The following is a 14,485-nucleotide window of genomic DNA, read 5'->3' as shown; positions in this document are numbered from 1 at the left end:
TATTTTTTTCTACCTTTTTTTTTTTTTTGAGGGGGATATTTTTTTTCCTACTTGATCTATTACTTATACTCTATGACACATGTTGATTCTCAAATAACTTGTTCTCTTGAGGTTAGAGAGCTTGTTGTAATTATTGCTTTAGGTGAGAGGTTTTTATTTTATTTTATTTTAAAGATAGTTTTAACTTATAGCGTCCACTCCTGATAATAGCTCTTTATAATCAGATTAAGACAACAATTGGTTTTTGGTGTAGGCGGAGTTTGAACCCTAAATCTCTTATTCAACCATCAGAGACTTTACCAGTTGAGTTAACTATAACCCACTTGCTTTAGGTGAGTTTGAATGTTTAAACTTGCTAACATTTGATATACACAGTCCCAAATATGGATCCCGAGAGCAATTGTGTATTCATGATGAAGTTTACTTTGTGGAAAAACACAAACAAATGCTTGCCATTTGTTGCATAGAAAGTGTACTTGTGCCCATTATTCCCATGTTTCTGGTAATTCTGCTAAATTCTAAACACATGTTTGTCCCTTCATATATACAGGGATGGAGCTAGGATTTTGAGTTGCCGGGGGGGGGGGGGGGGCGGGGAGGAGATACACTCAAACCCAAATGCTTAAAAAATTTGTTATAGCCTAAACTTCATATTGTAGCTCTAGATTAACCTAAAGACAACCATGTTTTTTTATCCAAGCTACTTATAAAAGTGTGTCTATATATATTGTATGTGCAAGTTAGATTATCAAAACTATGTAAGAGAATGAATGATGTGTCTAACAATACATTTAAGTGAAAAAGCCTAAGACCAGAAAAAAATGAAAGTTTTAAAACTTTAATGTCGAGAGAAATAGAAAGCATAATATGGAAAGTAAAGAAGGCATGGGAAATACGTGGAAAACCTTTTCGAAGGGGTGAAAAACCACGAGTGAGTAAGGGGGAATGTCCCTCACTCTTTAGATCTCTCTATTATGTAAAAATGAAAGTTTTTGTACAATGGTGATGTTCTTTCCCAAAGAAAGCCTTTTCTCTCTTCCTCACTTTCCTACCAAAACTTTCTAGCCTTTCTCTTAGTTTCTCTAGGTTCTTGCCCTAATGGTTCAGCAACATGTTCCTCTCATAGTACAAGGAATGTTGCTAGGTACATAAGGACATGTGTCAAACCATGATTCCTCCATTTGAATCCTATTACAACTATTGTACTATGTAACGGTTGGAGAGAGAGAAAGTACGCCAATGTTAGGGTAGTGTAATGAAGGGTGGCTCTGCTACTACGTGGGAAGCAAGCCTTAGACGAGGAAAGGGACATCAGGGATACTAGGAGTGATACACATGTGTTCAATAGTGGTCGAGCATAAGATTAGCCAGTAAGGGGTGTTTTATAGCATCTGACCATAGGGGGTCACTATCTCCCTTTTATGCAAGTGCTAGGTGTCCATGTTAGGTGCAAATCTCACTCTTCCTTAAGATGTTCATGCCGTTGGCACAAGCCAAAGATCCTCTCCTTCAGCTAGCGTCTCCTTTCCTTTGCTCACAGCTGCTCCACGTGTAAGGTCCGAATCCAGCCACTCTAGCACTCTCACATGCCTTGGCTGGTGGAATGTACACACACACACACACACACATATATATATGTGTGTGTGTGTGTGTGTGTGTGTGTGTCTTTATCCCAAGTTTTTTTGGGGAACTTCATTAAACACTTAAGCTACAATTATCCTATGCTAATACTTTAAAATAAATTTCATAAATCATTTTAGAACCTAGACAAAAACCCATTAAAAGAATCAAAATCTAATAAAAATTTGAATAAAGAAAGTGTACTTTTTGTAAAAACATAGAAGTATTGAATAAAAATGAAGCATGAAAATTCAAACCAAATTTTTTAAAAAAGGAAGCATGAATAAGAAAGTGTACTTATCCAATTTTATTTTTTTTAAAAGGAAAATTATGACACTAGAAAAAATACTAGACTCATTATACGCGTTTTGCATGTGCAATAATGTTCTTTTTTATTTATTAATTTTTTTGGTTTAGTGCTATAATGTTTAAAGTGATATATAAATAATCATGTGTCATCCTCAGCAATTCGCATGTTCATTATCCAGTCTAGTTATAGTCATCTTCATGGTCATTTTCAAGGCATCTTCGAGGGATCTTTCTTCATGTGCACAAGTTACATTCCAACCTCAAGGTTCCATCAAGCCTCCACCTTGAGTTTGAGATGGGGTGTTAGAGGTATTAGGTTTATGTGTGTAGGCCCAAGAGGCCTAATTCATGTATGCCTAACACTAGCTCTCTCTCCCTATATAAACCTAACTTAGGGTTCATTGTAACTAAGTGAATTGATAATATAGTGAAGATGTAGTCGTCAAGGATTACTCTCTGTGAATGTAGGCTGTTAGGCCGAACCACATAAACCTTAGGTTTTCTCTGTTCTCTCTTTCTCTACACTTCATAAAATCTAACAAGATGTTTTGTCTACAATGACAATAACAAGCAAGTAATAGACCCCAAATTGTGGGGTCCACTTTGGATCCTCAACAAAGTAATTAGGGTTGGCCACACGCCCAACTTGTATTTGTAATTCATTCATAAGAAAGTAAGTCAATTTTATGTTGTTTTCCGTCCTACAGAAACTCTCTTATTTCTGGGCTTGAGATTGGTTGTGAACAATATATACGATGGCACTATGCACAAACAAAGGTGGAGTTTTTTGGTTGTTATGTTTACTTCCCAAAATTTGAATTGAGCCATTGGTTTGTCATTTGTGCCCTTCCTATGGCATGTGTATTATTAAAGGTAATTTTCTGTAATAATGCAGCCTCTTTATGCTGCGGCTAATGCTATATGTTCTTTCACAGGAGAAACAAAAGAGACGCAACCTGAGCAGCCTCCAGAAATTTTTTTCACCCTGGTAAACCCTGGACTTTTTATCTGTGAAGATGTTCGTACTTAGATGTAAAAGTATTTTCTGATAATGCTATTTGTGTGAACTATTTCTTGGTTATTTGAATTTTCAGGCGACACAAACGAGTCAAGATTCATCTGTAAAGGCATTGTCTCCCATACGTGACACTAAAGGAGGCAATAGTTCAACTTCAAGCCAATTGGGAGAAGTTCTTCCTGCTAATCGCTCATCTCTTTCTCCCTTTAAGAGTCAATCATTAATTTTGAAGCGTCGGAGTGATTTTATCAGCAATGAGAAAAAAATTTTGATGTCTGGAAGGAAAAATATACAACATCAAGATCATGAAATAACTTATGTGACTGGTTATTCTATATTAAATGAAAAACCAAGCAAAGAAAAACTTATAGCACCTTGTTCTGCTAGGAAGCGTAAAGTATTAAACATTGCAAATGCTGCGATGCAACAAATTGAAGTTTCTCTTGATCAGTTATTTGGTGCAAAGAAGTTTGAAACAACTGGCCCTTTGGGTATCAATTCAGTTAATCTTGAGAATTTGCAAAATTCTGATGGCATCAGCACACAAAATACTCAAGTTGGTTCATCAGTACTGCATAAACATCAAGGAACTTCTCAAGAGAAGCAAGCTCAGTTTTTCAGGCAGAAGAACAAAGGTGTTCCGTCCAACCCTGTGCCCAGTGGTAAAGAGGAATCCAGGGGATCTGCTTTTCTGATTCAGGTGAAGTGTTTTGACAATATAAAGTAAATTATTTAGTTTATGTGATTGTTCCTTTGTTGTAAATGAGAAATATGTGGCAACAAACTGGACAGGAGGCTGGCTTCTAACACAACAAGAAGATCTTCCACTTGTTAACTGCAGAATAATTGAACTTTTACATGGTTATTGGTGACTTGAAATGTTTCTGATTATATGCCATTTTGTCATCATTTTCTGTAATACTTCTAGAATCTTCCCTCCCTTCTCCGCATGCTTCCTAAAAAAGCATTTCTCTAATGCAAGCGGTTTTCCTGGAATTTTGCATTGGATGCCAGAACTATATTAAAGCAGTCATGTTTGTTTGCGTTTCTTCTCTGAAACCAATGAGCTAGAGGCAATTCTTTGACTCACCAAGTTTTTTGTATTGCTTTCTTGATTAAAATGTCAATTAAGAAGATGGTTTTGGATTTTGTTCAAACCTATGCCTACAGGTTAAAGAGAAGCTTAGTGCTGAAGAATATAAAAAATTTGTGGAATTTATGAAGGCACTTAAGTCTAAAGAAATGAAGATAAGTCAAGTTTTACAATCCATTGTGAGATTATTCTCTGGACCAGAGAGGCTTCATCTTCTTGAAGGTACTCATTGCTATTTGATTTTAATACTATTGGCGGCAATTGCCTATGTGACTATGCGTCTAAAATTTGACTTGAAGGCTGAGGGTTCATCATAAGATAGTACTTTCTATTAATGCCATGATTGACGTTGATTATGGATGCTATTATTGATGGCATAGGTTGGTTGCTTCATTCAGATACTAGTGTTAATAAAATTCTTTTGGGTTACGATATTGATATTTAAGGACAAAAAAATTATTTACCCTTTCATTTGTGTATTATGCTTTCTAAATGTTGCTAATATAGTATGATTGATAAATGTTTAAGCCTGAAAATGACAGATGTGACACCTTTTATTTGTTGTTTTTCTATTACATTATGCATAGAATGTCTCCCCTTCCCCTAGTCTTTTTTGAAAATTGAAATATCCAAATTTATCTTCTTCATACATTTTGTTTCTTATATTCAATAATTGTAGCATTTCCGCTCTTACTCTTGCTATCGTCATTGTGAACAGGTTTAAGGACTATCTTCCTGCAAAATATCATTCTCTGTATGAGCAGCATCTTGTAACAAATAATGAAAAACTTTGACGTGCAGTATCGTTCTTTGTATTTTATCCAAGTTTTTAATTTTTATCCAATCTGAAGTAAACACATTGGGTTTCTAGAACAATATATAAGAGGGATTGGGTATCAGCAGGATAAAGGTTGAGTTTTACAATCTTGAAAATTCTGGTATGTCTTGAAGGGGAAAGGTTAGTATTTTGCTTTTCATGTAAATTTGGCTTGGAAAGCCAACGGATCCGTTTGATGCAGATGAATTGTGTGAGTAATTTTATAGTTATGGAACTATGTTTATTAATTGAGATTTGCAATTAGTAATTACATTTTGTGTTTGGTTAGTAATGTTTTGTTGGGCTTACCAACAGTTTTGATGGTTGCTTTTTGTCCAGGAGGAAAAGGATACTTGTCTAAGCAACTCTTTTGTATCGTGGTGAGTCCAATCCTATGCTTTGTATGGCTTTAGAAGAAAGACTGTCAGCTAAAAAAATGCATGGGAAAAAGGCAACCTCAACTATTGCTTGTGGGCATCCACAATATTTAGTAGCGCAGGAGAGTTTGGATCGCCATGAAATGGAAGAAGAAAGGAATTGAGTAACATATGCATGATTATACTAGCAAAATTTCTCATCGAAGAAACGGTTTTCTTTTGGTATTATTATTATTACTGTATAATGAAGGAGAGATGCATATTATATACTATTTCAGCCCATACTTGTATAAAGCTTTCCTTTTGTTGTATTTTTAGATGTTATTCTTTTGACAATGTACATAATTCCCTTTTGTTGTTCATGGATGGATTTAAATTAAACCATAGCTTTGCCAAAAGCTTTGTAACTTTATTGGTTGTCAACATTTGGTGTATCCATGGAATTTGGGGTTTAATCCTCTCTCTTTGTTGTAGTTATCGAATTAAAACAAAAAACAAAAAAAAACCATAGTTTTTAAAACATTCAAATTAAATTAAAATTAAAATAGTCTATTTAGAAAGTAAGGAAATATCAAAGTAAATTGTCCATGAGATTCATCTAAGGAGTCCTGACAGTCATAATAATAAGATCAAGTTTGCATTAAATTTATGGACAAAATTTAGTTACAAAATTGGTTGTAGTCTTATGTTACAATTTTACTCAATAAAATAAACATTACTACATATTTTAAAAATCTAACCATTGAATTGCATGTTCTTTACGCTCTTAATATACATGTCAAATTTTTTGTGAATCAAATATTATTTATTGTATGATTTATAAGTTTATATTTCATACATAATTTTAAACTACAAAAATCTGCAATATAAACAATTTATTGATGATATAATTATTGATCTTTAATTTTTTAGAAATTTTACAACTATGGAGGATATAAACTTTGTCTTAAATTTGTTGTAACTATTAAAATTTCTTACATAACTAATCTTATAACTAAATTTTGTCATAAATTTTAAATAGCGGTTACAATTTATAACAATTCTTTTTTGACATCAAAGCCCATTTTAGAAAAGAAAACAATCTTATCTGTCCTCTATCCTTGTGGGCCGGTTATGGTGCTTCTTGTATCTCCAAGTAAGTAAGCCCCAAATTATCCGATTAAAAAAAAAAAAAAAACCAACATAAAGTTTACCGACTTGCCGTGTGGAAAAGGAATTGTATGGTTTACAGTATACTTTACGTTATGACTCACGAACGAGTCACGGGGCGGTAGTATGTGGAAGAACTTTGGCTTACCGTGTGGGACCCTTTTTTTTTTGACAAAAGTGATAGAAATGTGGGACCGTTAAAAACAAAAAAGGTGGTCAACCGTTGGAAAAAGGTATACTGAGTGGGAAAAGAGAAAAACAAAAAAAAAGTTCGTATTATTTATTTATTTTTGCATGAGCAATTGAGCATGACTAACGAAATAGGCGGAGTTCTTCTACTCACTTGACTCATCATCATTGACCTGACCACTGACCAGACCAATCTATCTAGACTACAGTTGGTTCACACTTGAAAAAAAATTGAGTAATGCTAGACATATAAAAATGCTTAATTTTGTGTCATAACTTGCCACATGGCGAGTTGTGAGTGGTGAAAGTGTATCCCCACATGGCCTACCATCACACATCCACCAATCACAACTTACTTATAAAATCAAAGTAATAGAAAATGTTCGCTGATGAACCAAATTAGCATTATTCAAACATTTAGATATAAAAACTGAAGCTTGTAAATAGGAAAAATAAACTTTGATATCTCCTAAGCGAACCTCTTTATCTCTATCTCAAAGAGATTGATTTTATTTGGAACTCGTATTTATAAATTTTGTAATAATTAAAAAAAATGTGATGCACATAACAAAAAAAAATGTTTAAATTTGAACTTGAAATTGAAACTTCTAGACAAAAATTAACAACTCCGCTTTTAAAAGGACACACAAAGGGTGTGTTTGGATTGAACTTATTGTTGCTGAAACTGAAAACTGAAAACACTGTAGCAAAATAATTTTTAAATGTGTAAATAGTACCGTGGGACCCATTTTTAATGAATAAAGTGGTTGTGGGTCCCATAAACAGTACTGCTACAGTGCCGCTACAGTGCCGTTTGTCCCCCTTTTCTGCAAAACGCGTGAAATGTAAAAAAAAAAAAAAAAAAAAAAAAAAAAAAAGAAAGAGTGAAAACGCAGACGCAGCAACGCAACGCGGAACCAAACACACACAAAATCTCTTTAAATTAAAATAAAAAATAAAAAACCCATAACTTCAAAACACTCAACTCATTAATTAACTACCCTTGGCTAAATCTCAAGTTCTACCACCATAGTTGTGCAATCCCCAAGTAGCCTCCAACAAAAGCCATGATGGTCAAAGCAAATTAGCCACTATGAAATCTCAACCCAAGTATTAAAACCCTCCGATTCAACAAATTTGAACCTTTTCCGTTTTTCTACCCTAATAATCACAGAAGCATACCATTAAAGTCACAAAATTTGAAGAAAAAAAAATTAAAAGAGATTTTAATAATGTGAAAACTATACCTCATTGTACTATTTCTTCTTAGAGATAGATTGCTTCAAGGATTTGCTTTTCCACCTACAAACCTAGAAAAGAAAAGAAAAATAAAAACCTAGTAATGTTTTATTACACAATGTAATCAAGTTAGAAAAATGTAACTACAGATTTGGAATTGAAATCAATCAATGATACATAAATCCAAGAGAGAGTTAGAGCCTGTTTGGCCAACAAAATTTGATCACTCAATTTCCGTCACTCAATTTCCATCACTTATCACTCATAACTCATTACTCATCACTCATCACTTATCACTCAATTTTTCACATCTGTTTGCCTTCATCACTCAGTTTCCATCACTCACTATTTTTCACACTATTTGGGGGGCCCACGCCTGTTACGGTGCAGTTTTTTTTTTTTTTTTTTTTTTTTTTTTTTTTTTTTTTTTTTTTTTTTTTCAGTAACCCGAACCCAGTGAAAAAAAAAAGAAAAAAAAAACCCTGTGAAGAAGACCGAACCCAGTGAAAAAAAAGAAAAAACCCAGTGAAGAAGACCGAACCCAGTGAAGAAGAAAGGAAAAAAAAAAAAAAAAGAAACCCAGTGAAGACTGAACCCAGTGAAGAAGAAAGGAAAAAAAAAAAAAAAAAAAAAAAAACCCAGTGAAGACGGAACCAGTGAGAAAGAAGAAGAAAAAAAAAGTCAGTTGGTCAAAAGTTGCTGATGAGTGGGTCCCTCATGTGTGTTTAATTACAAAAATGTCATTGAGTTATGAGTTATGGAAACTGAAAACAGCCAAAAGGTGTTTTCAGTTTCCATAACTCATAACTCAAAAATCAGAGAATTGAGTGATGGAAACAAAAAATTGGAAACTGAGTTATAGCTTGCCAAACAAACTTTTTTTTTTAGAATTGAGATGGGTCCCACCATTTTTGAGAATTGAGTTATGAAAACTAAGAATTGAGTGATGAGAATTGCCAATCCAAACAGCCCCTTAAATACATAGAAATTGTCCTTTTTGCTAGAAGAATTTATAAATTTATCTCTCCAAAATAATAAAGAAGAATTTATAGATTTATCTCTTTGCAATAATTATAAAAGTGACATAGAGAAAAAGTTGGGATAATGATAATATTTCTTTCTTAGAGGAGCAATAATTGTATGTGGCTAAGGTGAATTCAAATATAAAACACATATATTGAATTCTAATGGATTTTGAGGTGAATATCTTTTTTAATGTGTAGGGATATTTTTAAACCACATAAAATAATAAAGAGTCCAATAAGGATAGTTGGATTAATGGTCAACTAAGTCTCCTAAGAAATGGAATTGTTTAGAACAGATTAGGGAGGAGATAAAGGAAAAAGAAAAAATAGAAAAAGCAATACGAATCATATTATTCCTGCAACGTGGAAAAAGCGAAAAAGTAGTCTCTGCCGAGTGGAAAATGGGTCCTAGTGTTTTTCCGCATGACTCACGAGGCAGGCTACTTCTACTCACTAGTCCATACCGTGTGTGGATTCTAACAAGAACTTTCACTTACCGCGTAAAAAAAACTAATAGAACCTTAAACAATGACTTCTATGTCATCCTTGACCTGACCTATCCAATCTAAAGTTAGTTCACACTTCAGTGGTATATATTCATCGTTAATGCATGGCTTTCGCTTCATAAAAATCCACAAGACTCATCATTAGCATTGCACTATCAGTAAAATACTCCATGATGATTAATTATAATCATACTGTTTTTGTATTTCTTCTTTTGTCCTTGGGGATATTCAAACTGGGTTCATGCACTGTAAATCAGAGTCAGACTAATAATGTGACAGTAAAATGCATTAAAAGTGAAAGAGAAGCACTTCTCAGATTCAAGACAGGCGTTATTGATTTTCCGGGTAAGCTTTCTACATGGGTCGATGAAGAATGCTGCCAATGGAAAGGCGTAGAGTGCGACAACGAATCAGGTCATGTTACCAAGCTCAATCTTAGCAACCCAGCTGGACGCCCCAGGCACTTTGATTATTACGAAAGATATCAATCTTCATCTAAGAACCGGAACAGCCCGTGTGCAGCTTGCTCGGCTGGTCTTCCTGCCGGTGGTTATTATGATAGGGGGTCTAAGTCTAAGTCTGCACGGTTGCTCGGTAAGATAACTTTTACTTATATTCACTTAAAATATTTAAAGGTATTCGAATTCCTGAAATTTTTGGCATGCTAAAGAACTGGATGTATCTAAATCTCTCTTGTATGTGTATGCATCTTTTTCAGGGGATGTTAATTCATCTTTTTCAAGGGATGTCAATGCATCTCTTTCAGGGGAGATTACTCGTTATCTCGGCAATCTGTCGAGCCTGACGCATCTTGACCTTGGAGGAAACTACAATTTGTCTACCCAAAACTTGTATTGGGTCTCAAGTCTTTCTTCTTTAGAGTACCTGTATATGGGGGGAGTGAAGATCAATCATACCAATGCAGATTGGCTTTATGCAATTAACATGCTTCCTTCCCTTCTGGAGTTAAGTTTATATTCATGTGAGCTTAATCACCTTCCATCTTCCCTTACTTTCCTTAATTTCACCTCTCTTCATGTCCTTGATTTATCATACAACCCATTTAACACCTCCATACCTAAGTGGCTGTTTAATCTTACGAGCCTCACAAATCTTGATTTGACTTCTAGCAATCAAGGAGGAATAATCCTTGATTCATTTGGGAGTCTAAGGAGCTTGAAATACCTCTATCTCGGTGTTAACCGTTTTTTTGGTTCAATTCCAGCTTCTATTGGCAATTTGTCATCCTTGAAGGAGTTGGACCTCTCATATAATGAGATGAATGGAACCATTCCAGAAAGTTTTGGGCAGCTCTCAAAGCTAGTCAAGTTGTTTCTAGTAGAAAATTCTTGGGATGGTGTCATAACAGAAGCCCAATTGATGAATCTCATAAGCCTAGAAGAGTTTATGCTAACAACTAATAAAAGTCAGTCTCTAGTTTTCAATGTGACTCATGACTGGCGTCCTCCTTTCAAGCTCAAATCTCTTCATCTAGAAAGTTGTTGCATTATTGGCCCCAAATTTCCTGTGTGGCTTCAAGTTCAAAGTGAGCTCACCTATGTCACCTTAACAAACGTTGGATTCGAAGGCACTATACCGGAGGAATGGCTTTCTACGATATCTTCTCAACTCACCCACTTGGATCTATCCAACAATCAAATAAAAGGGAACTTGCCTCACCAATTAGTATTTCCAAATGTGACTAAACTATTTCTGCAAAACAATTCATTTTCAGGCCCTATCCCATCAAATATTAGTGATCTAATGCCAAACTTGCAACATTTAGATCTTTCAGAGAACCTCCTCAATGGTAAAATTCCTCTATCCATAACAAAAATAAAAAATCTTAATACTCTTGTCCTCAGGAGAAATAATCTTTTAGGGGAGCTTCCTCCTCATTGGAACATGTCACAAATGGGCTTGCGCGTTGTGGATATTTCATACAACAACATATGTGGAAAAATTCCGAGCTCAATGGGTTTCTTAGGAAACCTTTCTATATTAGTGTTGAGCAACAACAATCTTAGTGGAGAAATTCCTTCTTCCTTGCAAAATTGTTCTATTGTGAGCATGGATTTTGGGGGGAATCGTCTCTCGGGGAATCTTCCATCATGGATAGAATCAGACATCTTCATGCTACGCCTACGATCAAATCTATTCAGTGGAATCATCCCTCGAAAATGGTGCAATCTTTATAAACTTCAGATCCTAGATCTTGCACAAAATAATCTCTCTGGGGGCATTCCAGATTGTTTCAACAATTTTATTGCTATGGTTGATCGCAACACCTTTGGGTACAAGCCTATCGAGAACTATACAGAGAAAGCACACATAGTAACAAAAGGAAGAGAGTATGAATATGATCGCATTCTCCAATTTGTTACCTGCATTGATCTTTCAAGGAATAGTTTGACTGGAGGAATTCCTATTCAAATAACAAGCCTCACAAGATTGGGTACGCTAAACTTGTCAATGAATCATCTAACTGGAAGCATTCCCATGAATATAGGAAAGATGCAGTGGTTGGAAACACTTGATCTCTCAAACAATAGAATTTTTGGGCCTATTCCAGGAAGCATGTCTTCTTTGAATTTCTTAACACACTTGAACCTATCTTTTAACAAGTTGACAGGAAGAATACCATCTGGTCGTCAGCTCCAAACACTAAATGATGCAACCATATACAAAGGAAACCCTTTGTTGTGTGGGTCTCCTCTTCCGATCAAGTGCCTAAGAGATGAAACATCTGATGGCCCAAGGATTACTGGTGTTGATGACAAACAAGGTGGAGATGATTATGAAAGGGTATGGTTCTACGCTAGCATCGGACTTGGGTTTGTTGTAGGATTTTGGAGTGTTTGTGGCACCCTACTATTGAAGAAGTCATGGAGGCACTGTTACTTTCATTTTTGTGATGACATCAAAGATAGGATATCATTGCTAATTGCATTGAGAGTAGTTCATTTGAAAAGGAAATTTGGGCTGGATAAAAATTGAAGTTTGTAGATTGGAAAGCTGGTTTAGTTCTAAATTTGAGGCATGCATGTGTTTTGTGAAATCTTAAGTTAAATATTTTTTATCTTGGTTTTTCTGTTTGAATTTATGGTTGTTATACACATGTTTTCCTTTGTATTTGGCCTATTTGATGATTTGCCTATGTTCTTTTCCGTTTTTATTTTTGAGTTTACATTTATGAATTTTAGGGTTTTGATTCATTTGAAATTTATATCGGTATTAGAGATAAGATGTAGAAGATTATTTTAATTTTTGTTCAATTCATTCTTTGTTTTCTTCTTTTACATTTTGGTTGTGTAGGTAATATGTTTGATAATTTAGATCGTCAACTTCTATTTCATAAACGATTACTTGTCCAATTTTTTTTTTTTTTGGGGTATGTATCAATATCTCAATAGGTCTAGTGCATAAAAGTACTGAATTTGACACATGTTTGCATCTGAACAGGTCCAAAGAAAAATTTCCAGGCATATTCCTATACTTTATGTGAAATTCACACTTTTACCCCCTGAATAAAATGTTGCAAGTTGCTAAATAAACAGAGCAAGGCTTTTATTCTCTATCAACATAGGGAAACCCAAGTAATTAATGGACAGGGAAAAAAAATCAAGTGGTGAAATGAAGTAATTCTGCTCCAAAAGCTCATGAAAAAGAGAAAGAGGGTCTTATTTTGTTGAGTCTATTGATTGAAAAGAATAAGGAAAAAGACTGAAAGAGGAACTTAATATTTTCTATAAGTTCATGCTTGTATGATGCATGAGGCGTCTTTAAAATTTACCATTTTCCGGACATAACTGACGTGAAAATATATCAACATTGTGTTTGGATGTTTGAATTTGAATTTGGATTTAAATTTGAATTTTAAAGTGATGGATTTCAAATGCCTAAATTTCAAATATAAATATTGAAACATATCTTATGGATTTCTAAAAATCTATGGACTTAGAAGTTATTTCAAATTCAATGGTAGATTTGTCAAATACAAATCTATATACCCAAATCCTACATCCAATCACACACAAAGTTATTCTCTATGTATGTTGGATTGGAAAAGAACCAAGCATGGTTTTAATATTCAATGGATTAGATTGTGCCACTTAGTCATCACATTGACATATCTATTGGGAAAAGTTTTTTTTTTTTTTTTTTTTTTTTTTTTTTTTTTTTTTTTTTTTTTTTTTTTTTTTGAGAAACAAATATAGACACATACAAGGGAGAGGGAAAGGGTTTCTAACATAAAGGCATACCATAACTCCAGTCAAAGGTTGATCCGCATGGTTTGTTTGGAATAGTTTCTTAGTTACTACATACTTGGCATGAGCTGAATTTGACTAGAGTTTATGAGGGTCTTTTGACTCTTTTCTACATGTTTTTTGTGTTAATATATTGGTAGTGTCATCAAGGCAATTGTTTTACTCACTTGATGCTTATCTTCAAAATTTTATTTTATTTTATTTTTTTATTTTGGTAGGAAGTAGCATAAAAATAACCAAACAGTTATAAGCATTACTTTGGCATTTTATTCTTTTGCCATTTAGTTGCATCTAAAATTGAGAAAGAGACTTGGATCTTTTTTAGCATGTAAAATTCCAAAACAATTTCCCTTTAATAGGTCAAAGTCATTGGTTTAGTAAAATATTAGACAAAATATGAAAATACACTATTGGTCTATAAAGTATCTTAGACCCCACAACACTCAACAAATAAACTCCTAAAAAGAATCCTTCTCCTTATTTAAAATTCTAACTCAATGGCATTGTAGCTAGCATTTGTTGCCGGCCCTTTAGTCACATTTGCACGCAATGACCCTCAATTGCCATGATTGTTCAATTTAGGGCTATTATATTAAATTTATTTTGTTTTGAATAGGAAAGACCCTGTTTCTAAAGGACATGGGTTGGAATTTGGATTTGTATTAGGTCATCAGTTTTTTGATTTGGTAATACTAATGCCACATCACTTAAAAAAAGTCACTTTATTATTGTTTGTTGTGAAAATTTAAAGTACTCGCAAGTGTACGAACCATACAGAAGTATAGTTTGACAAGAACGAGGTCGAATCCAAAGAGACTTGAATGAATGTAGGAAAATTAATTAAACCTTAATCAAATTAATCCTAATCTAGTTTA

At 34.1% G+C, this 14,485-nt stretch overlaps 2 protein-coding genes and 1 long non-coding RNA gene across 5 annotated transcripts in view; 2 read left to right on the top strand and 1 right to left on the bottom strand.

Annotated features, from left to right (window-relative positions):
- The window catches only part of LOC126725516 (regulator of telomere elongation helicase 1 homolog), a 117,708-nt gene extending 112,848 nt beyond the window's left edge, over positions 1-4,860 (top strand). Inside the window, exon 22 of one of the 2 annotated variants that reach the window (XM_050430282.1) lies at positions 4,759-4,860. In XM_050430282.1, the coding sequence (XP_050286239.1) occupies positions 4,759-4,834 (76 nt within the window). In that variant the 3' untranslated portion in view covers positions 4,835-4,860. Of the gene's footprint in view, positions 1-2,864; positions 2,975-4,758 lie in introns of those variants that run through there. The other variant, XM_050430285.1, reaches the window with a different exon arrangement.
- The window catches only part of LOC126725522 (uncharacterized), an 88,368-nt gene extending 77,671 nt beyond the window's left edge, over positions 1-10,697 (bottom strand). Inside the window, exon 1 of the long non-coding RNA XR_007655483.1 lies at positions 10,606-10,697. This is a non-coding gene — a long non-coding RNA (uncharacterized LOC126725522). The remainder of the gene's footprint in view (positions 1-10,605) is intronic.
- LOC126725517 (receptor-like protein EIX2) overlaps positions 1-13,505 on the top strand; it is a 92,277-nt gene extending 78,772 nt beyond the window's left edge. The window contains exons 3-4 of one of the 2 annotated variants that reach the window (XM_050430288.1): positions 9,757-9,936; positions 10,061-12,421. In XM_050430288.1, coding sequence (XP_050286245.1) covers positions 9,757-9,936; positions 10,061-12,339 — 2,459 coding nt within the window. In that variant the 3' untranslated portion in view covers positions 12,340-12,421. Of the gene's footprint in view, positions 1-9,756; positions 9,937-10,060; positions 12,422-12,804 lie in introns of those variants that run through there. The other variant, XM_050430286.1, reaches the window with a different exon arrangement.
- The last annotated feature ends 980 nt before the right edge of the window (positions 13,506-14,485 follow it).

The sequence above is a fragment of the Quercus robur genome, chromosome 5 (genome assembly GCF_932294415.1).
Source record: "Quercus robur chromosome 5, dhQueRobu3.1, whole genome shotgun sequence".
Lineage (NCBI taxonomy): Eukaryota > Viridiplantae > Streptophyta > Magnoliopsida > Fagales > Fagaceae > Quercus > Quercus robur.
This window is presented reverse-complemented; position numbering and strand designations above follow the sequence as displayed.